Raw genomic sequence first — 25,007 nt, 5'->3', positions numbered from 1 at the left:
CCTCGAACAAGCCATCCTATAGTAGACGAAACAAAATTAAGCTCTTATCATTCAAAGCACACTGCACCTATGACCGTGGTTATTTGCAACAATTAGGCTCTAGGCTATGCATCACATACCCTTCCCTTTACTTATGCCCTTCTTTAAACATATTCTAACAAAGACAACATGCTCACAACAATCCTAACCTCAAAAATCGACTCAATGTCACTATGCACTCATGGCTTGAACACCCAACATCATGGAGAAGTCTAATAACGTTACCTATCCCTCGTGAAACCATGTGCCCTTACAACAAGAACAAGAGAGCGAGTTCAATCCACACATTCGAATCTCATGATCACAAAGAAAATCGCTCACTCTCACAAAAGAAGTCACATGCATGTAGTTGGTATCATATGCTTGCCCTTAATGTAAATCTCTACTAATGTAAGCTCGCTCGATCTAAAATCAATTAGGACTTTTTCATGGTTGTAATGTGGGCTAAGGGACGGGTAGGATATATTTAAGGAATAGTGACTCACCCTCCTAAGCACTTTAACACATCAACAAATAACTTAAGCGCGAATTCTTCAACACCCTTTCAATTTCACCAATAATATCACTCCAAACAATATTTCCTCTTTCTTTAAGCACTACTTTAATTCATACCCACTAGCAAGAACAAGATAACAATTTATTCATCTATATTTTTCTTTTCTTTTTTTTTTTTTCTTTTCTTTTTTTTTTCTTTCAATTTTCGCTAGTGGCGTATTATTTTACAAAATAAGTGCACCTTTTTTTTTTTTCATTGGTTCCACTCAAAAGTCACCCCACACTTAGTCCCTTCTTACTTCTTTTAGCGCTCATCTAACAATTAAAGTGCTTTAAGAGGTAAAAGGATCAAAACAATGTCAATTAAGAATAAAAAGGGTATAGGCTTGTAATGTGGGTACCAAATAAAAGGTCTACAGGCTCAAAAGGTTTAACTAGGGATAGATTTTATTTGTGATAAGCAATAAGCTCAAAAAGATCAAAGAAAGCCTAAAATCATTTTTCAAACCGAGCATCACCTAAAATTTTGCTTCAACTCACATATCGGGCAAGTTCTAGACACAAGTACAATACATGGACACTACAAACACCTTACCACACATGGCACATGACTCATTAAGGACGGTTACATTCCGACTCTCAAGTAATGCAAGTATTCACAGAGCAACGAGATATTAAGCATTAAGCGCAAAGTGAACACAAGTCAAGAAAATGAGAAATAGGCGCCATAAAACATGCTATCCGTTTTAACAAGGCATCATCAATAATTTCAGAGTGAGAAGGGTCCCTTCTTACTTCTTTTATTCCCTACATTCCTACTCTAAAAAGAAAACAAAATTACCCGGTTCAAACTACATCCCATGGAAAAGAACCGAGGCACAAAGAAAAACCACAGGGGATTATTACTATCTACAAAGATACTATATATATATATATATATATATATATATATATATATATATATATATATATATATATATATATATTTTTCATAATGATAAACTGATAGATAAACTGATAATTACTCCATATAGATGAATTTACTGCTATTTTATGCCATTAATCCAGTGAATATATTAGTACATTCATCCATACATCAAACATAAATCACCCCCACCCCACACTTAGGACTGTGCGTTGTCCCCAACGCACACAAACAAGGTAAAGTAGGGTGAGAAGAACTCCCTCAAGTCAAGGTGGAGGGCTCATCCGCAGTCTGTGGAGGAGCATCTGCATCCATAGCATTCCTATCATCAACAACTGGTGCGGATTCTGTATCAGGTGTTACAGCGACCTCAATAGGCCTGTTGAGTGGAGCCTCGGTGACTATGGGAGGAACAGGAGTGGATGGTCCGGCAGTGGATGATGCAATCAGCTGGGAGATGTCTGTACCTGCACATTGAACCAGAGCTCTGAGGAGTAATGATATCTCCTTCATCATCGTGGCCTGCTCGGTCTGAACTCGGCTTAGATCCGCACGAGTCTGTCTCAACTCATCCCTGGTGGCACTCAACTCGACACGAGTCGCTATCAGCTCAGCCCTGTTCTCTTGCATATCTGCTTGCATATGCTCAAATAATTGTTGGATGGTGAGCTTAGAAGACCTTCCCTTGTTCGGCTCTAGAACATGAGTGACATCATATGGTCCTGGAGCTTTAGCCTCAATGTCGTCATTCTCCTTGTCCCATAGTACTCCCCTCTCTGTTAAAAAAGCCGTTAGGGTATTAGCAAAGAACAGCCTCCACTTGTAATTCATCCTGGTTCGCTGCATTTGATCATGCATGATGGCTCCGAAGTTGAGTGGTATCCCCTCTAATAAAGCATATAATACGAGTGCGCGGTAACGAGGGACATCAGTTTTATGTTGGCATGGCAGCAGGCGGTTACAAATGAAATTTAGAGCCACACGTGCTAACGCACTCATGAATTCCTTTGCTATAGAGTGGTACTCCATACTCCCATGCTTCCATTCTGCATCCTTCCTGACCAATGTTTCCTCCTCCTCTTGCTCTGAATCATCACTTAACTGCCTAGGCAGCAGTTCCATTTCCTTCTCCGTCCGCTTCCTTTTTTTCTGTGGATTTGGACCGCCCGCTGCCCTTCCGGTAGGCTTTTTGGGCGGTTGCTTGTTACCATCTTTGTCTTGTTGCTTGGATGGTTTACTCGCTGCTGTCATTTTACGAATCTAAGTACCTGCAATGCAAAGAATTCAACAATTAGCAGATGAAACAGTGAAGTTCAGCTTGAAAGCAATTGCAACAGCTTGCAGACTTCAATTTATTCGTAAAGTCATGCCATTCACTCTTCATGGAATTGTAGCTCATGACTTTCAGCAAGTATGTGTTAACTCTCTTCAAAAATTCAATTTCACATAGCCCCTCACTCGACCCCACACTTATTCTCAAGCATACACCAATGTTGCTCGGTTACTCAGACTTCACCGACGCCTAAATTTTCCTCAGGGACAATTCGTCGAACATGTGGTATGCAACAAGTGTGCCTAGTTCATTCTATCAGTTGAGCAATGCAACTACCCTCCCAAAGTTGGACGAGATGAAGGGAATTATAGTTTATCATCTCTCAACCATTACAACTACCAAGAACGACAACCCTAAAAATCTTGAAATTGCAAAACCTACTTGTTGCTACCATTGAAGGAGGGAGGAGAGACGAATTAGGAGAGAAGCCAACGGAAGAACGAAGAGGATGATGCGTACCTGTCGCGTTTGAGCTTATTGCGTTACAATTTCGATGAGAGAATTCTGTTCTGCGTTCGTAGGCGTCGCCAAAACGAGACGAGTGGATGCGTCGCAAGAAACGTTTTTGTTCGAATAGGTTATCTTAAGATGTGTTAAAATATATATTACTTACCTGTGCGTGCGAGCTTTGACGCGACGCATCCCCTTGTCTTCCTTCAAAAATTTTCGGACGCGATACGGGCGCGATAGGCAGACTTCACTGCCTTGAGCAATTGGCCCGTCAAAACAATTTTTTTGCTGAGGGGGACGCGACGCATCCGCCTCGTTTTCTCATATCTGGGGAACTTTTTAGTTTTATTTTTTTTTTTTTTTTGAATAAGATCTATGTCCTACGAAAAGAAAGAAAAAAAAATTTTAAAATAAAATAAAAATAAACTAACTAACTTGGGTGGCCTCCCAAGAAGCGCCTGATTTAACGTCGCGGCACGACGCAACATGTTCTTCATGCCTCCACTAAATCCATTGTGGTCTTGTGACGTGCAATGTCACCACCCCAATAGTGTTTTACTCTTTGGCCATTTACCAAGAATGTCGTATTGGACCCCTTATCACACAATTCTATCGCACCATGAGGTTTCACACTAACCACTTCAAACGGACCCGACCATCGAGATTTAAGCTTTCCTGGAAAAAGCTTTAGCCTTGAATTAAACAGTAGAATTTCTTGACCTGGTTCAAACTCACGATGTTGGATATGCTTATCATGCCATCTTTTGGTCTTCTCTTTATACAATTTGGCATTTTCATACGCATGCAATCGAAACTCATCAAGCTCGTTGAGTTGTAGCAATCTCTTCTCACCGGCCAAGTCCATCTCCATATTTAGCTTTTTAATCGCCCAATATGCTTTGTGTTCAAGCTCGACGGGCAGATGGCAGGCCTTCCCATAAACCAACCTGTACGGAGAAGTGCCTATTGGGGTCTTGTACGCAGTGCGATATGCCCATAATGCGTCATCCAGCTTCCCGGCCCAGTCCTTTCTATTCATACTTACTGTCTTTTCCAAAATCTGCTTGACCTCTCTGTTGGAAACTTCTACTTGACCACTCGTTTGGGGATGATAGGCAGTGGAAACTTTGTGCTTGACTCCGTATTTTGCAAGAATATTATTCAGCAGTTTGTTACAAAAGTGAGTTCCCCCGTCGCTTATCAACACTCTTGGGGTCCCAAAACGTGTGAAGATGTGCTTCTTTACAAAGCCTACCACAACTTTTGCGTCGTTAGTAGGAAGAGCTATGGCCTCTACCCACTTAGAAACATAGTCGACCGCCACCAAGATGTATCTTTGTCCGTTAGAATATGGGAATGGTCCCATAAAATCAATCCCCCAAACATCAAAAAGTTCTACCGCCGGTATATTTTGCAAGGGCATCTCGTGTTTCCTCGTGATAGTTCCAGTTCTTTGGCATCTATCACAATTTTTAACGAAGGCATGTGCATCCTTAAACAATTTTGGCCAATAAAAACCTGATTGTAGCACTTTTTGGGCGGTTCTATCCCCGCCGTGATGACCTCCATATGGTGACGCATGGCAGTCATGTAGTATAGCCTTCATCTCTTCCTCAGGAACACACCTTCTCACCAACTGATCTGCACACTACCTATATAGGAATGGCTCATCCCACACGTAGAACCTTACATCATGTAGGAATCTTCTTCTATTGTCAGCTGTCCATTCTAGTGGCGTTACCCCACTTGCGATAAAATTCACATAATCTGCATACCATGGGGCTTCACCTGAGGTGATTGCTAATATTTGCTCATCCGGAAATGTTTCTTTAATTGACCCTCCTTCAGCTACATGGTTCCGGCTCTCTAATCTGGACAAATGATCGGCCACTTGATTTTCTGTCCCTTTTCGATCTCGGATCTCTAAGTCAAATTCTTGCAAGAGGAGGACCCAACGAATCAGCCTCGGCTTGGCGTCTTTCTTTTCAAATAGGTATCTGATAGCTGAATGATCTGTGTAGACGATGACTTTGGTTCCCACTAGATAGGATCTGAACTTGTCAAACGCCCACACCACTGCAAGCAACTCCTTTTCAGTCACTGTATAATTTATCTGAGCTGGATTCATAGTTTTGCTTGCATAATAAATGGAGTGAAAGATTTTATCCCTCCTTTGCCCCAACACCGCTCCAATTGCTATGTCACTTGCATCGCACATCAACTCAAATGGTTGTGCCCAATCGGGGCCAATGATAATTGGTGCAGTCACCAATCTTCCCTTCAGCTCCTCAAATGCTTTCAGACATGCATTATCAAACTTGAAGGTAACGTCTTTCTCTAGAAGCCTGCACAAAGGGGAAGAAATTTTCGAAAAATCTTTAATGAAACGACGATAAAAACCTGCATGACCCAAGAAACTGCGAATGCCTTTGATGGATGTCGGCGGGGGCAATTTTTCGATCGTCTCCACCTTTGCTTTATCCACCTGTAGACCATCTTTTGAAACCTTGTGCCCCAAAACTATACCTTCACGTACCATGAAATGGCACTTTTTCCAGTTTAGCACCAAGTTCGTCTCTTCACACCTAGCTAGCACTTTATCAAGGTTCATCAAACAACTATCAAAAGAACATCCAAACACAGAAAAATCATCCATGAATACTTCTACATATCTTTCAACCATGTCAGTGAAAATAGCCATCATACACCTTTGAAAAATCGCAGGTGCATTACAAAGACCGAAGGGCATTCTCTTGAACGCATACGTGCCATAAGGACATGTAAATGTAGTTTTCTCTTGGTCTTCTGGGGCTATAGCAATCTGATTATACCCCGAATAACCGTCCAGGAAACAGTAGTATTCCTGGCCAGCTAATCTATCAAGCATTTGGTCAATAAAAGGAAGGGGAAAGTGGTCTTTCCGGGTGGCATTGTTCAGTTTTCTGTAATCTATGCAAATTCTCCATCCAGTTACAGTTCTTGTAGGAATTAAGTCATTATTTTCATTAACTACTACGGTTATCCCCCCTTTCTTCGGCACACATTGAACGGGGCTTACCCATTTACTATCAGAGATTGAAAATACAATACCTGCATCAAGCCACTTAATCACTTCTTTCCTTACCACTTCTTTCATGATTGGATTTAGTCGGCGTTGGTGTTCTACACTTGGCTTGTGTCCGTCCTCCATGAGGATTTTGTGCATGCAGAAAGCTGGACTAATGCCTTTAATGTCAGACATTGTCCACCCAATTGCTCGCTTGTGCTCACGTAGCACCCTTAATAGCTTTTCTTCCTGTAATTTAGACAAGTGAGCAGAAATAATAACAGGTAAAGTGTCAGAACTTCCCAAATAAGCATATTGAAGGTGAGGGGGTAGGGGTTTAAGTTCCAAATTTGGAGCTTTTTCAATTGACGGCTTTGGTGGGGGGCCACTTGGCCTATTCAGGGGCTCAAACGGGATTATTCCTTGCATGTAACCACATGATGTATCTAGGATTCCCTTCATCTCCTCAACCTCATCATCCATCTCCAAGCTATCAAACATCATGATTGCTTTTTCTAAACAGTCGCCTAGATATACACTCGTGTCAAGAAGTTTCTCATCCACCTCCACCACAGATATCATAGAGAGCTCCTCATAGTGGCGGGGGAGTTGGATTGCTTTGTAGACATTGAAGACTGCCTCCTCGTTGTCCACTCTCATAATCATTTTCCCTTCTCTCACTTTAATTATTGCATCGCCAGTAGCCAAGAGAGGTCGTCCCAATATGATTGGAACTTGTTCATCAGCCTCGAAGTCTAGAATAATGAAGTCAGCTGGGAAGATGAATTTTCCAATTTGCAGCAGCACATCTTCAATCACTCCTTCGGGGTAGGCTATGGACCTATCAGCTAATTGCAACATCACGGTGGTTGGTCTCGGAGCTCCCAGACCTAATTGCTTAAACAAGGATAACGGCATCAGATTTATGCTTGCGCCCAAATCACACAGAGCACGTCCCACGTTAATATTACCGATTTGTACTGGAATGGTGAAGCTGCCAGGGTCCTTAAGCTTTTGGGGAAGCTTGTTTTGGACCCTTGATGTGCACTCCTCAGTAAGTGCAACCGTCTCGAACTCAGTCAATTTCCTCTTATGAGCCACTATGTCTTTTATGTACTTAGCGTACTTTGGAATTTCACGAAGTACATCCACTAATGGAATATTTAATTGAACCTGACTCAACATGGAGAGAAATTTGTTGAACATGCGATCGTCATTCCTTTTCTGCAATCTTTGGGGGAAAGGTGGTGGTGGCCTTGTAACCTCCATTCGCTCTGAACTTGCATCATCTTCCTTTGACTCTTGTGTTGCCTTAGGTGTCAACTCCCCCCAGGTATAGGTTTTTCTTTTATCTTCCTTGGCACTTCCTCTAGTTCCCTCCCGTTTCTAAGTGTAACTGCATTAATTTGAGGGTTCTTCTCTGTATCACTGGGAAGTGAGCCTGTAGGTCTAGTATTTTGGTTTGCTGCTAACTGCCCCATTTGCCTCTCAAGATTTCTGAAATCGGTCCTGAGCTGTTGATTGTCTAGTAACAACTTTTTCAGCAAGTCATTCGTACTTTCTTCCATTTGTTGGGGTGGCTTCTGAGGTTGAGTAAAATTCCCTTGAGTCACGCGGGTGACCCGGGTTCGATCCCCGGCAACGGCGCCAAAAACTTGTTGCGACCAAACACACTCACGCAAGTATACGCGGTCGTCATGTAATAAAGTGACTAAAAGTCGGATGTCGAACCCACGAGGACTTATGATTAACTATTAACTAAATTAGACTATCCCAATTATCTAAACAAGAATTAAATCAAAAAATATTTTATTCTAACTAATTAAATAAGAAAAATATAAATAATAAACTTTGAACAGAGAAAGAGCAGATTTTAATGATATCAATGTAATGAAAACGATCTAGGGTTATGGGCTATCTAACAATCCTATTGTATTCGTCAATTGAATTGACCGACTAATTTATCTAGCTTATTGGTTGACAGGGTTACTGCTCATAAGAATCTGTCGAGTTCTTACTCGCCTATTCAAGCTAACCTAACGCCTATATGTCTATGGAGTTAGAATCAACAAGAACGCATTTATAATTCCTGTAAATCAACCAAGCAAGGCAATTAGGTATATGTCTATCCTAACTACGAATCCGTTCCCCGATGCCCGAGTTCAAGAACTTGCCCTACTCAATCCTATATGCAATATAGAATTCCCACTTTCGAGTTCAATTCTAGATTCGTAGATAATATTCAATTGGTGATCAAGCAATTAAATAATTAAGTGCAAGATTGAATAAATAAACTAATATGATAAATCAAGAAGTCAAAATTAATATCCGAATAACAATATTCATGAAAGAACCACAACCCTAGAACGTGAAGTTTAGCTCCACATAGACATGGTAGCCAAACAACAAATCATATAAAGAAACATAAAAATTACTAAGTTTGGTGGGAGAAAGATGGAACTTGATGAATTCCGGCCTCCACAGCTTTTTCGTGGCCTTTTTTCCCCCTTCCCAATATGTTCCCTCCCGTTTGGGTTGTAAGTGTTACCATATTGCGCATGTTGATTCATAGGACCTCTGTTTTGTTGCCCCACATAGTATATAGATTCAGGATTCGTGGGGCACATGTCAATCATATGACTGTCTCCGCATAGTTCGCAACAAATAGACATCTGCTGTACATGTTGCATTTGTTGTGTTGTCATTCTATTCATCTGATTTGCCAATTTTGCTATATCGGCTCTCATGGCGGAAAAGTCATCAAGCTCAATCAAACCGGCGGCCTTCTGTTTAATTCCCCTTCGTGAATCACCCTCTCCTTGCCAATTATGGTCATTAGCAGTGAAATTATTTAGCAAGAGTTGTATTTCACTATACGGTCTTGCCATGCAACTACCCTCACAAGCTGAGTCAAGATTCATCTTTGATGCTTCATCTAACCCATCAACAAAAGTGTGACCCAATACCTCATCAGTTTGACAATGATGCGGGCAGTCTCTGAGTAGCTTCTTGTATCTTTCCCAAGCTTGACGAAGTGTCTCGCCATCCCGTTGTTGGAACCCAAGAATTTGGCTCCTCAACGACTTTGTCTTCTTAGTTGGAAAAAACTTGATCAGGAATTTCCTTGCTAGATCATCCCAAGTGTGGATAGAGTTCGCGGGCTCCTTTTGCAACCATTCTTTAGCTTCCCCCAACAGTGAAAAAGGGAATAGTGTCAGCCTGACATAGTCCTTGGAGACGTTCGGGTAATTGTAAGTGTCCGTGATTTCCAAGAAGTTCTGAATATGCCTCTGCGGGTCCTCATGAGATAGACCCACATATTGTCCTGTGGACTGAATCAGCTGTACCATGTACTGTTTGAGTTCAAAATGCCCAGTGATATCAGGCTTCACAATAGCCTGAGTCATATTCGCAAGATTGGGCCTTGCGGCTTCAATTACCGGACGCTCTTCATTGCCTGCCATATCTATTGGCTGTGGTTGGACTGCGATGTCCAAATCTCTTTCTATTCTCGTTCTAGCTTCGTGTTCCCTTCTCACTCTATGTAGTGTTCGTTCGATTTCTGGATCAAGAGGAATGAGGTTGTTTGCACTTCTACTCCTCTGCATTCGAGAGAAAACCCTGCGTTGACACAAACCAGGCAAACTGAAAATTAAAACTTGAAAACAAATATCTAATAAAAGCTTAACTTAGTCACGTAGCTAATTTCTAAGTCCCCGGCAACGGCGCCAAAAACTTGTTGCGACCAAACACACTCACGCAAGTATACGCGGACGTCAAGTAATAAAGTGACTAAAAGTCGGATGTCGAACCCACGAGGACTTATGATTAACTATTAACTAAATTAGACTATCCCAATTATCTAAACAAGAATTAAATCCAAAAATATTTTATTCTAACTAATTAAATAAGAAAAATATAAATAATAAACTTTGAACAGAGAAAGAGCAGATTTTGATGATATCAATGTAATGAAAACGATCTAGGGTTATGGGCTATCTAACAATCCTATTGTATTCGTCAATTGAATTGACCGACTAATTTATCTAGCTTATTGGTTGACAGGGTTACTGCTCATAAGAATCTGTCGAGTTCTTACTCGCCTATTCAAGCTAACCTAACGCCTATATGTCTATGGAGTTAGAATCAACAAGAACGCATTTATAATTCCTGTAAATCAACCAAGCAAGGCAATTAGGTATATGTCTATCCTAACTACGAATCCGTTCCCCGATGCCCGAGTTCAAGAACTTGCCCTACTCAATCCTATATGCAATATAGAATTCCCACTTTCGAGTTCAATTCTAGATTCGTAGATAATATTCAATTGGTGATCAAGCAATTAAATAATTAAGTGCAAGATTGAATAAATAAACTAATATGATAAATCAAGAAGTCAAAATTAATATCCGAATAACAATATTCATGAAAGAACCACAACCCTAGAACGTGAAGTTTAGCTCCACATAGACATGGTAGCCAAACAACAAATCATATAAAGAAACATAAAAATTACTAAGTTTGGTGGGAGAAAGATGGAACTTGATGAATTCCGGCCTCCACAGCTTTTTCGTGGCCTTTTTTCCCCCTTCCCAATATGTTCCCTCCCGTTTGGGTTGTAAGTGTTACCATATTGCGCATGTTGATTCATAGGACCTCTGTTTTGTTGCCCCACATAGTATATAGATTCAGGATTCGTGGGGCACATGTCAATCATATGACTGTCTCCGCATAGTTCGCAACAAATAGACATCTGCTGTACATGTTGCATTTGTTGTGTTGTCATTCTATTCATCTGATTTGCCAATTTTGCTATATCGGCTCTCATGGCGGAAAAGTCATCAAGCTCAATCAAACCGGCGGCCTTCTGTTTAATTCCCCTTCGTGAATCACCCTCTCCTTGCCAATTATGGTCATTAGCAGTGAAATTATTTAGCAAGAGTTGTATTTCACTATACGGTCTTGCCATGCAACTACCCTCACAAGCTGAGTCAAGATTCATCTTTGATGCTTCATCTAACCCATCAACAAAAGTGTGACCCAATACCTCATCAGTTTGACAATGATGCGGGCAGTCTCTGAGTAGCTTCTTGTATCTTTCCCAAGCTTGACGAAGTGTCTCGCCATCCCGTTGTTGGAACCCAAGAATTTGGCTCCTCAACGACTTTGTCTTCTTAGTTGGAAAAAACTTGATCAGGAATTTCCTTGCTAGATCATCCCAAGTGTGGATAGAGTTCGCGGGCTCCTTTTGCAACCATTCTTTAGCTTCCCCCAACAGTGAAAAAGGGAATAGTGTCAGCCTGACATAGTCCTTGGAGACGTTCGGGTAATTGTAAGTGTCCGTGATTTCCAAGAAGTTCTGAATATGCCTCTGCGGGTCCTCATGAGATAGACCCACATATTGTCCTGTGGACTGAATCAGCTGTACCATGTACTGTTTGAGTTCAAAATGCCCAGTGATATCAGGCTTCACAATAGCCTGAGTCATATTCGCAAGATTGGGCCTTGCGGCTTCAATTACCGGACGCTCTTCATTGCCTGCCATATCTATTGGCTGTGGTTGGACTGCGATGTCCAAATCTCTTTCTATTCTCGTTCTAGCTTCGTGTTCCCTTCTCACTCTATGTAGTGTTCGTTCGATTTCTGGATCAAGAGGAATGAGGTTGTTTGCACTTCTACTCCTCTGCATTCGAGAGAAAACCCTGCGTTGACACAAACCAGGCAAACTGAAAATTAAAACTTGAAAACAAATATCTAATAAAAGCTTAACTTAGTCACGTAGCTAATTTCTAAGTCCCCGGCAACGGCGCCAAAAACTTGTTGCGACCAAACACACTCACGCAAGTATACGCGGTCGTCAAGTAATAAAGTGACTAAAAGTCGGATGTCGAACCCACGAGGACTTATGATTAACTATTAACTAAATTAGACTATCCCAATTATCTAAACAAGAATTAAATCCAAAAATATTTTATTCTAACTAATTAAATAAGAAAAATATAAATAATAAACTTTGAACAGAGAAAGAGCAGATTTTAATGATATCAATGTAATGAAAACGATCTAGGGTTATGGGCTATCTAACAATCCTATTGTATTCGTCAATTGAATTGACCGACTAATTTATCTAGCTTATTGGTTGACAGGGTTACTGCTCATAAGAATCTGTCGAGTTCTTACTCGCCTATTCAAGCTAACCTAACGCCTATATGTCTATGGAGTTAGAATCAACAAGAACGCATTTATAATTCCTGTAAATCAACCAAGCAAGGCAATTAGGTATATGTCTATCCTAACTACGAATCCGTTCCCCGATGCCCGAGTTCAAGAACTTGCCCTACTCAATCCTATATGCAATATAGAATTCCCACTTTCGAGTTCAATTCTAGATTCGTAGATAATATTCAATTGGTGATCAAGCAATTAAATAATTAAGTGCAAGATTGAATAAATAAACTAATATGATAAATCAAGAAGTCAAAATTAATATCCGAATAACAATATTCATGAAAGAACCACAACCCTAGAACGTGAAGTTTAGCTCCACATAGACATGGTAGCCAAACAACAAATCATATAAAGAAACATAAAAATTACTAAGTTTGGTGGGAGAAAGATGGAACTTGATGAATTCCGGCCTCCACAGCTTTTTCGTGGCCTTTTTTCCCCCTTCCCAATATGTTCCCTCCCGTTTGGGTTGTAAGTGTTACCATATTGCGCATGTTGATTCATAGGACCTCTGTTTTGTTGCCCCACATAGTATATAGATTCAGGATTCGTGGGGCACATGTCAATCATATGACTGTCTCCGCATAGTTCGCAACAAATAGACATCTGCTGTACATGTTGCATTTGTTGTGTTGTCATTCTATTCATCTGATTTGCCAATTTTGCTATATCGGCTCTCATGGCGGAAAAGTCATCAAGCTCAATCAAACCGGCGGCCTTCTGTTTAATTCCCCTTCGTGAATCACCCTCTCCTTGCCAATTATGGTCATTAGCAGTGAAATTATTTAGCAAGAGTTGTATTTCACTATACGGTCTTGCCATGCAACTACCCTCACAAGCTGAGTCAAGATTCATCTTTGATGCTTCATCTAACCCATCAACAAAAGTGTGACCCAATACCTCATCAGTTTGACAATGATGCGGGCAGTCTCTGAGTAGCTTCTTGTATCTTTCCCAAGCTTGACGAAGTGTCTCGCCATCCCGTTGTTGGAACCCAAGAATTTGGCTCCTCAACGACTTTGTCTTCTTAGTTGGAAAAAACTTGATCAGGAATTTCCTTGCTAGATCATCCCAAGTGTGGATAGAGTTCGCGGGCTCCTTTTGCAACCATTCTTTAGCTTCCCCCAACAGTGAAAAAGGGAATAGTGTCAGCCTGACATAGTCCTTGGAGACGTTCGGGTAATTGTAAGTGTCCGTGATTTCCAAGAAGTTCTGAATATGCCTCTGCGGGTCCTCATGAGATAGACCCACATATTGTCCTGTGGACTGAATCAGCTGTACCATGTACTGTTTGAGTTCAAAATGCCCAGTGATATCAGGCTTCACAATAGCCTGAGTCATATTCGCAAGATTGGGCCTTGCGGCTTCAATTACCGGACGCTCTTCATTGCCTGCCATATCTATTGGCTGTGGTTGGACTGCGATGTCCAAATCTCTTTCTATTCTCGTTCTAGCTTCGTGTTCCCTTCTCACTCTATGTAGTGTTCGTTCGATTTCTGGATCAAGAGGAATGAGGTTGTTTGCACTTCTACTCCTCTGCATTCGAGAGAAAACCCTGCGTTGACACAAACCAGGCAAACTGAAAATTAAAACTTGAAAACAAATATCTAATAAAAGCTTAACTTAGTCACGTAGCTAATTTCTAAGTCCCCGGCAACGGCGCCAAAAACTTGTTGCGACCAAACACACTCACGCAAGTATACGCGGTCGTCAAGTAATAAAGTGACTAAAAGTCGGATGTCGAACCCACGAGGACTTATGATTAACTATTAACTAAATTAGACTATCCCAATTATCTAAACAAGAATTAAATCCAAAAATATTTTATTCTAACTAATTAAATAAGAAAAATATAAATAATAAACTTTGAACAGAGAAAGAGCAGATTTTAATGATATCAATGTAATGAAAACGATCTAGGGTTATGGGCTATCTAACAATCCTATTGTATTCGTCAATTGAATTGACCGACTAATTTATCTAGCTTATTGGTTGACAGGGTTACTGCTCATAAGAATCTGTCGAGTTCTTACTCGCCTATTCAAGCTAACCTAACGCCTATATGTCTATGGAGTTAGAATCAACAAGAACGCATTTATAATTCCTGTAAATCAACCAAGCAAGGCAATTAGGTATATGTCTATCCTAACTACGAATCCGTTCCCCGATGCCCGAGTTCAAGAACTTGCCCTACTCAATCCTATATGCAATATAGAATTCCCACTTTCGAGTTCAATTCTAGATTCATAGATAATATTCAATTGGTGATCAAGCAATTAAATAATTAAGTGCAAGATTGAATAAATAAACTAATATGATAAATCAAGAAGTCAAAATCAATATCCGAATAACAATATTCATGAAAGAACCACAACCCTAGAACGTGAAGTTTAGCTCCACATAGACATGGTAGCCAAACAACAAATCATATAAAGAAACATAAATATTACTAAGTTTGGTGGGAGAAAGATGGAACTTGATGAATTCCGGCCTCCACAACTTTTTCGTGGCTTTTTCCCTCTCTCCAATATGTTAGATGACCTAAAAGAGGTGTTTTTAGCTTATATATTGCGTACAAAAGTCGTGGGCCAAAGTTCTCCTATTTCTAATCCAAATCAGCTTCAGGGATTGATGCTAGGGTGGATGCGTCGCATCCACCTTGTCCTCCACTTCTCAGCTTCGGATGCTACGGTGGACGCTATGGGCCGACTTCACTGCTAAGGGTGCATGAAATCTGATCTTTTTCTAGATTGGATGCGACGCATCCAACCCTTCTTCCTCTGGCTACACCACCTTTTCTTCATATTTTGCACTCCGAACACCTTAAATCGTCACACATAACTTAATTAGTCATCAAACCAATAATTACACCATGTTGGGTGTTTTAAAGATTAAATAACATCAAGAAATGGTTAAAACATGGGTAAAGTAACATCAACACATATCGAAATATGCCAAACATCACCTACTAATCCTGAAACATCTTTGATTAGTCGTATACATTCGTCTTGCTCTTTGATTACTTTCCCAAACGCTGATCTAAATATCATAGAGCTTGCGAATACATATATCCTTTTTGTTACATTAACTGGCTCACCGGCAGATGATCGAAAAAATTCAATGAGACTACAAACTTCATCACGTCTAATCGAGTTGAATGATCGAACATTTTTTGCACTAAGTAATTCCATGACACAAATTTTACGCATTTGTCTCCAGTAATCGCCATAGGGAGAAAAGGCAATGTCTGTCCCGTTATAGCCGACAATCTCAACGGCTACAAGTTTAGGCCTAGATGCAAAAGCAAGGTCATGAGTTTTTAGTACTTCTTTTGCCATCTCAGGAGAAGTAACTACAACTACAGACATTTCCCCTAGTTGAAGGTGCATAAGGGGTCCGTATTTTTTGGCTAAATTTGTTAGGACATGGTGTGGAAGTCCACCTAGCATATGAAGCATGCTTCCAAGAAAAGGCACTTTCCATGGACCTGGAGGCAATCTTTTTGTTTGGTTATTTGATTTCTTCCATTTCCTAAATAAAAAGAGAGAAGATACAAAAAGAAAAATGGAAACCAAGTTGAAGAACTGCATTTTGCTATGGAAGAGAGGGTTATTTTGTTAAAGAGTTATTGAATATGCTCCTTTTATAGGGTTTTGATTTGGTGGTTAGACCGGCCATGTTGTATGGGGTTGAGTGTTGGCCCGTTAAGAACTCACATATCCAGAAGATGAAAGTAGCAGAAATGAGAATGTTGAGGTGGATGTGCGGGCATACTAGGATAGATAAGATTAGGAATTATGTTATTCAGGAGAATATGCATGTGGCTCCCATTGATGACAAGATGCGGGAAGCGAGGCTTAGATGGTTCGGACATGTTCAAAGGAGAAGCCCAGATACTCCGGTACGGAGGTGTGAGCGGCTGGTTGTGGAGGGCACGAGAAGAGGTAGAGGACGGCCTAAGAAGTATTGGGGAATGGTGATCAGACAGGATATGGCGAGGCTCCAGATTTCCGAGGACATGACACTTGATATGAAGATGTGGAAGTCAAGTATTAGAGTTGTAGGTTAGGATGTAGTTAAGTCTTGACTTACTTCATACCATTGTGGGACTAGCCATGTAGGGTTTTTGTCTAAGATAGCTAGTGACAATGTTGTGTTTTACTACTTCGCTTTTCAGTGCATGTCCTATTTACTAGCTATCGTTTTTGCTTTGCATCTTTCTTCTGCATTTCATGGTGTTCCTATTTTTCCTATGATTGTTGTGGTGATACTAATATTGTCTCCTTTTGTCCTTTTATTTTCTTGAACCGAGGGTCTTTCGGAAACAGCCTCTCTACTCCTTTGGGGTAGGGGTAAGGTCTGCGTACACATTACCCTCCCCAGACCCCATTAGTGGAATTTTACTGGGTTGTTATTGTTGTATTGGATATAATTGTATTTTTATGTTATAACTTACTCCTACTTCATGCTTAACATAAATATTGAAATTATAAGTTATAACTTTAAAATTCAAAATTATAGTGGATATAATACAATACAATATTTTTTTATTTTGTTGTCGATTTACCATTTCGGTCTAAAAAGTTCAATTTTAATGTACTATAATTACCTTAAGTACGTTTTAATTTAAATTAATAATACATTTAATTTATTCGCATTTGAAACCAATCCTCAATGTAAAGTGTTGATTACTACATTTTTAATTATAAATTTATCATAAATTTAAATCTTGAATCATATTTCTCTTCCCTTTATTTTCTAACTCCTCTCTCACCCTCCACTTCCAACCAAGAGGTTGTGAGTTCGAGTCACCTCAAGAGCAAGGTGGGGAGTTCTTGGAGGGAGGGAGCCGAGGGTCTATCGGAAACAGCCTCTCTACCCCAGGGTAGGAGTAAGGTCTGCGTACACACTACCTTCCCCAAACCCCACTAATGAAATTATACTGGGTTGTTGTCGTCGTCGTGGTCGTCATCTCTCCCCTTCCTATCTTTTTGTAATATTAAAATGTTTGGCAGGGTTTCCCCTGTGTTTCTTAAAAGTTTAGATAGGCTAAGCGAAAGTGGGAGAACTGTGGCCCTCTCATCCGTCAGTTTTCCCATTTAATTTCCGATTAATTTTCGGTTTGACATTCCCTAGGCATGGTGATAGCCTTGTAGGGTTGGGTATGAATTAAATAGATTCAAACGTGCTCATGGGGTTCTAAAGCATGATATTTGATATTGGACAAAATTATTTCATATTTATAAATTTTAATGTTCAAAGAGATCAAATTTCCGAAAAAGGAACACTGAACTTGCACTTCAGCTAATGCGAGGAAGATAAATGCCCTGTCGATGATGAAGTTTCTGTTCCAGCAGCAAACATGTCCTGCATGATGAAGTTTCAATGTTTGTACTTTAGCTAGAATTTGATATTTTGCAATTAGTTCAAATACACGAATTTTAAATTGGAACAAATTTTGATTTCAATGTTTTGTTTGGGTAATCTTGATTATAAGATAAATTTATGTTGAATTTAATTTTTTATTAGATTTTGTTAGAATAATTGTTTTGATTGATATATAACTTGAAGTTCAGATACTTCAAAAAATTATCAAGCATAAAATATTCATTTATATCATTAAATACTCAATTTTTATCAAATAATGATTTTATTGTTTAAATTGACATGTTCTCACACAGTTCAAGAATATGCATGGCAAAACAAGCTCACACATGCTTTTAAGTTAGACATGGAAATTTTCTTTTTACATGCTTGAATGGCCTTTCATTCATTATTGTTTTTCCAATTTTCACTGCAGCTCATCAATCTTATGGTAGTTATCCTTATATGGTAGTTAACTACCAAGTGCCAATTATGTGCTCCTATTAAATTATCTCCAACTGGCTTTGCTTTTGCACATAGCTTCTTCGCAGACGATATTATCCTTACTGCAAAAGTAAATTCCAAAAGTTATCACGCAATTATTGATATGCTAAATTACTTTAATAGGAATGTAAATAGGGCAGGGTAGGGTAGAGCGGGGCAGGTCAAGTCTTGACCCGCTAAAATATTGACCCGCCCTGCCCTGCCCCATTTAGCTTTTGGTCAAAATTTTGTCCTGTCCCGCCCCGCCCTATTAAGCCCTGCCCCGCCCTGCCCCGTTTAACTCTTTTTTATTTTCTCTTTATTTTTTATTTTGCAGTATGCTTTTAATTTCTTTTACCTTTTCAACTATCTATTGAAACATTTAAAATATTGTTTTCCTTTGAGCTTGCAAATTGATCAAAATTTGATCTTTTGTCTGTTGTATTGGAATTTATGCCAAAGTTGTATCTTTAATAGATTAATTGATGGATGTTTCTATTATTTACATGAGAGTTTATTAAAAAACAGATGAAATAGAAATACTAAATACAAATTAAACTGTTGCTTTGACGTACTTTTATATAACTTTCTATCTCAAAGTACTAATTCATCAAGCAATAAATATTTGAGAAGACGCACATTGGAGAAACTATCTCTCATCTTCATTAATTTTACTACTACATACACAATACTTTTTAGGCAGGTTCAATGACAAAACCAAAAATATAGCACGAGAGTTCCAGTTTTGGCACTAAACTTTACTCTCTGCCTCTTGCATGAGAATAAAGAAGATAACAATATTGTGTCAAAATATTCTATGAAACAAACTAGTCACTAAGCAGAAATTGAAGGGTATAACAAATGCCAAGCATGGCTTTAATATCAAATTCAGTACAATTAATTCCAGCCATAGGTGCAAATCCAAAGTTATTGAATGGTCCACTGTCACTGCTAGCAAGTTATACAACAGAGAATATCCAAGATGATGAGAATAATGTTGCATGTTCAGGTATGACCTCTTAGCAATATTGCGATAAACTACTTGAATCCGGCTCTTCCTCTTCATCAAGCAATGTTGGACATGAAACTTTATCAATCGTTGAAGACAAACCTAATAGAAAAAATGCATAGTTCAATGTATCAATATACTATTAAATAATTGAACTATTAAGATAATAATGAGAAAATTACTTACCATTTAAGTCATTCCATAACCACGTGCGAGCACACATTAAAGCTTCCAAAGTAGTGGGATGGAGTCTACTCCGATGTGGGCTAATCAACCTCCCACTGGTGCTAAATGCCGATTCTGAAGCAACAGTAGACACGGGAATGGCTAAGAGATCACGTGCCATTTTTTGCAATGTAGGAAATTTCAATCCATTTGTCTTCCACCAACTCAAATTGTCAAATGAAGGAGTTCGAGGTAGTAGGCCTTCTTCTAAGTACATATCCAACTCTGATCTTGTCTCCACGGTAGCTCCACTCGAAGCAACAAATCTATCAAAGCTCGAAAGCCGATCACCCTCAATAAAACTAGTAACTTCACTAGAACTAGAAGCTAATGAATCATGTGGACCAGATAATTTACTCTTATAATCTTGAAAGAGATCATAACAATTGGATCGAACTTCTTGAATTTTAGTTGAAGCTTCTTCACCATAAATTAGTGGAAGAAAGAACTCTACCAACCTCATCTTGTACTGTGGATCAAAGATTGCAGCTACTCCCATCAAAATATGCACATCATCCCAATATTTTTTAAATTTCAACAACATCGCAGAAGCCATATCGCTAATCAAAGGATTAAACTCCTTCACCCAAGCTTCCAATTCAAGCTTAATTTCACAAACTTTTGTAAAGTATTGACTGGATGTTGGATATTGAGTTCCTGAAAATTGTTCGGTGATACGATAAAAAAGTATGAGCTTATCAGAAACATCTTCTGCATTACTCCATTGCTCTTCAGCTGGATAAGACTGATAATTTGTGTCAGTTAGACTCAACTTCCTAAACACCTCTTTGTATTCTATAGCCGTTCTCAACATCAGATATGTCGAGTTCCACCGAGTAGGACAATCATACTCCAACTTCTTATTACAAGAACAGTGAACCAAACGTGCAGCTTCTTCAAACCTCTCAATTCTGCCAGCTGATCCAATCCAATACAAGACACTATCACGCACTTTGCTAATACTATCTCCTATCACCTTTAACCCTTCTTGCACAATTAAATTTAAAATATGTGCAGCACAACGCACATGAAATACTCGACCAGTCAACAACAAATCTTTTTTATTAAGTTTCTCATCCAATAAAGTTTTAATCATAGCATTGTTTGTGCTAGAATTATCAACTGTGATAGTTGATATTTTTCGTTCAAGATTCCAATCAAACAAACAATTAACCAAAGCACCACACAAAGCATCTTTATCATGTGGAGCAGGGACATAAGCAAATCTCAGAATATGACTTTGAAGCCTCCATGAATCATCAATGAAATGACCAGTAATAGCCATGAACCCTTTTTTTGTTACTATTGGAAGTCCACATATCGGTTGTTATTGCAATTCTACTCGTGACTTTCTCCAACAACTTAGAAGTTTGCGATTTCAAATTGTCAAAAAATTTCATTATGTCATTCTTGATTGTATTTCTAGAAACCATCTTAAACATAGGTTGGAGACTCGCAACAAAGTTCCTAAATCCCACATGATCAACTATAGAGAGTGGATACTCGTGTAAAATAATGGCATGTGCAAGTTGTTTACGTGAAACATCTTGATCAAAATAACTACCCCCGGTATCACCCTCATTTTGTACATCTCTTGGCCTGTTAGGACACTTAGGTATGTGATCTAACATAGATTTTGTCCCACAATTCCTGGCATTTTTATATCGGCGATCGCAATACTTACAAAGACCATATGAAACACCATTAACCTTCACCGGCTTGAAATGCTTCCATGCTCGGGAATATCTTCTTTTTCCCAGTTCAACTTCATCTTGTTGTAAAGGCCTTTGACTCTCATCGTCTAAGGAAATAGCATTAGAAGATAAAGCTGGTAGATTCTCTTCATTTTGAGATGCCATAATTATCTAGTAAAACAAAAAAAAGAAATATCACTAAAAGCTGAAAAATAGTCATCTAGTATAAAAAGCAGACAAATGTACTAAGCATAAACTCTTGTAACTCAACAAGACTACCAGGAGGACTTTAAGAAGATCTAGAGCCACAACCTCATGTACTAGCAAGTAACATAATTGGCAGAGGAAGATGAACTAATTTTAAATGGTGTTTAGAATTTGGAAACATAGGTGCAAATTAAACAGTATATCCGTTCTGCAACTAGTAATAGCCCCTAAAATTGCAACACAAAAGAGACATCACCGGTGTGGATAGTTAAACAAGCAGAATGTACATAAACCTCTGAAAAGAACAAAACTATTGTAATACAACTTAGTGGATATTCAATATATTTTCAAGATTATAAGTGTAAATTATCTTGAACTTAGTATCTTCACCATTCTGATCAAAAGAGACATCACCATCCAAAGTTGAAAACTTTCTACTAAACAAGAACAAACAGTAAAGTTGGCGAAAATTAAGAAAAAGTGAAAAACATAGCAATAAACTAAAAATTAAGAGATAAATAAAAATTGTTACAAGAGAAAGAGAAGTTGAAAGCAAGAGAGTGTTACCTCGTAACTTATTGATTTGTTTCCTGTTGGAGAATGGAAATTGAAGTTTGCCTGGAAGAACTCAACTGAAGAAGAAGAGTTTTGGTTTCGTCCTTTACTCCTTTGGAAGAGCCGAGGGTTTGATTCAAAGAGGGGATTGAAAAAAAAAGAATAAAAATACGCGGGTCACTTATTCTTTACCCGACCCATCTATTAATTCGGATTTTACCCTGCCCTACCCTAACTTATTAATTTTTTTTAAATATAACATTTTGCCCTGCCCTGCCCTGCCCCGCCCTATTTAAATCTTCCCCTGCCCTGCCCCGTTAACAGTTTTCCCTGCCCCGCCCTGCCCTAGCCTGCCCCAATTGCCATCCCTAAGCTTGGATCAAAAGATAAACTTTTTAAAATCAAAAATTGTCATGACTTAAAATCCCTCCTTAGAAATCGTGACGGCACATAGTTTCTAAAACTAGGTAAGGCTAACACTTATTGAATTAATAACAGATCTTAATCAATCAACTATTAAACATGAATCCGAAATTTCTATACAAAGCCAACAATCCAAAGTAGATATACAACATCCCAAAACCGGTAGTACAAGTCACAAACTCTACCGAGTTTATTAGAAAATCTCTAAGTACAACTGTTCTGGAATAGAAATAAATAGTATAAAGTAAAACTTCATAAGGTGACTCCGAAACCTGCGAACGCAGGTATATCTTGAAGTCTCCACAACAATAGTCGACCAGCTATGTAATGACCAACACGCTCCTAGGTGTCTAGCTTTGCACAAGAATGTGAAGCAAGTGTAGTATGAGTACACCACGGCGGTACCCAATAAGTATCAAGACTAACCTAGGTGGAGTAGTGATGAGGAACAGTCACAACACCTACTAGACATAATAACCTAGATGGGTACGAATATAAAACGAAACATGGTATGAATAACAATACAAGTAATAATGATGTAAAGGAAGTAGAAACAATTGAAGTCCAGTGAAACCAAGTAAGGAAAACAAGTAACAACCCAATACTCAACCGCTCTCACATAAGGCTTATACAATAATTTTTTCGAGGTACCACACTTCATAATTTAAATTATACAGTTCCGACTACGGTCAAAATCCTAAGACCTAAGCTCCCCTTTTAGGAACTAAGTGTCCCAAATCACTCGAAATCATCCGTAATTCAAACTTGACCACACACGCGGGTCATAATACATATCGCGAGGCTGTTCGAAACCTTAAGTCACTGAACGGAACGTAAATTCTTAAAACGACAAGTCGGGTCATTACATTCTCTACCTCTTAAACAAACGTTCATCCTCGAACGTTTTAAGAATCTTTCTGAGGACTTCAAATTACTGAGTGTATTTTTACACACATACTTGTGGGTGATTCTATGTTTTCGTAATTTAATACGGGTCCGACAATACCATCTCAATTGAGATTATTTCTTTTCTCCATTCTTATAAGCTTTAAAGCAAATTCCCTAACTCTCCAATCATTTCCATAAGGCCTGATTTTCACTTTGACACACGGTATTAGTCTCAACTGGCTATAGTAACACGTGCCTACGCACACATCAACTTTCTTGATAGTGTTGAAGTACTTCAAAAAATTTCTGGGTTGCTACATTCTTCCCCGCTTAGGATCATTCGCCCTCAAACACATAACATATTTATCTCTTCCTTTGCAAATCTCAATCATCCAAATTTTACTAACTCCCAAATTTTTTTAGAAATTTCGGCAGAGTCCCCCCTGTAATTGGGCCTATCCACTTGCCAGAGTAACACCGAAACCACTCCTAACAACACATCCACAACACAATAAAATACCACAAGGTATATATCAATAACACCAATCTCAGCATTAGAAGCACTGCATTATCATAATGATATCAGGACATGAAGCACATCATATGTATGCTCATCACCACATCTCTGGTCTTAAAAGTTATTGATAATTAATTCCAGCATCATCAATTAATCTGATATTAACTACCACCTCATTTCAAATTTTCACAACACTGACAACAGAATGTGAGGCATGAAGACCTTATGATTGCTTACTCGGATTGATAAGTCACATTTAACGTCACCTAGGCACTCATCTCATAGGTTAAAACTCAATGTTTACAACACGAAAATGGCTCAATATGCAGAGAATAATACACAAGAATTATCAGATAAGCCTAACAGGCATGACTCCCTATTAATATTATTGTACAATTAAATTTCACAAAGGGAGAATTTTAAACTTGTAAACATTTCACCACAAGGACCTCGTCCTTATATAGCTTCCACCGCGGCTTGTAGTCCGGTTTAAATATTTCACATCATATAAAAATACGAGGATCTCATCCTCAACTCCGAATCACAAGTATTTTGCACATTGAGCCAACTGAAATTTTTAATTTCCTTTCTTTCTTCTTTTCAATATATTTCATAAATAATTTTCACAACATATAATGAACCCTCATACAGGTAGGGCATATAATTCATAAAATTAAAATCAATTATTCCAAAATCACATCAAAACTCACAGTATCGAATAATAAAAATTTTCTTTTGGACTTATAACCCTCAATGTTGCACAAAAATAAAATGACAGACACAGGCTCACATCTCTAAATCTCCCAATAGGGATACACATATAAGTGGGTCACAAATTTACGAAGCTCACCCATAAGTGGAGCATAATAAGAGGATTCACCTCAATATTCAGAACCGAATCAAATTAAGGAAAATATCCTTTTATAATAAAAATCAGGATTGTACCTGTAATGACACCATCTGGTGTATTGGCCTCAGCCAAATCATAGTGATTAAATCAACGGGTCGGGCCTCCACCTCTTAGGCGCCCACTACCCGCCCGTCCTCTACCTCTAGCTGACTGTGCACGTAGAGTATCAACTGGAATAAAGCTTGTAGCTGGAGTGTTCTGATGAAATCCACCCCT

General features: G+C 38.9%; 1 protein-coding gene across 1 annotated transcript; it reads right to left on the bottom strand.

Moving 5' to 3' along the window:
- Positions 1-17,820: 17,820 nt before the first annotated feature.
- On the bottom strand, positions 17,821-21,456 carry LOC142173362 (zinc finger BED domain-containing protein RICESLEEPER 2-like). The gene is made up of 5 exons (XM_075238943.1): positions 21,282-21,456; positions 19,559-20,899; positions 19,406-19,474; positions 18,361-18,446; positions 17,821-17,883 (listed from the first exon to the last, which is right to left on the bottom strand). The coding sequence occupies exons 1-5, from the start codon at positions 21,454-21,456 to the stop codon at positions 17,821-17,823; spliced, it is 1,734 nt and encodes a 577-aa protein (XP_075095044.1).
- Between the last annotated feature and the right edge of the window lie 3,551 nt (positions 21,457-25,007).

Source organism: Nicotiana tabacum, chromosome 19, assembly GCF_000715075.1.
Source record: "Nicotiana tabacum cultivar K326 chromosome 19, ASM71507v2, whole genome shotgun sequence".
Taxonomy (NCBI): domain Eukaryota; kingdom Viridiplantae; phylum Streptophyta; class Magnoliopsida; order Solanales; family Solanaceae; genus Nicotiana; species Nicotiana tabacum.
This window is presented reverse-complemented; position numbering and strand designations above follow the sequence as displayed.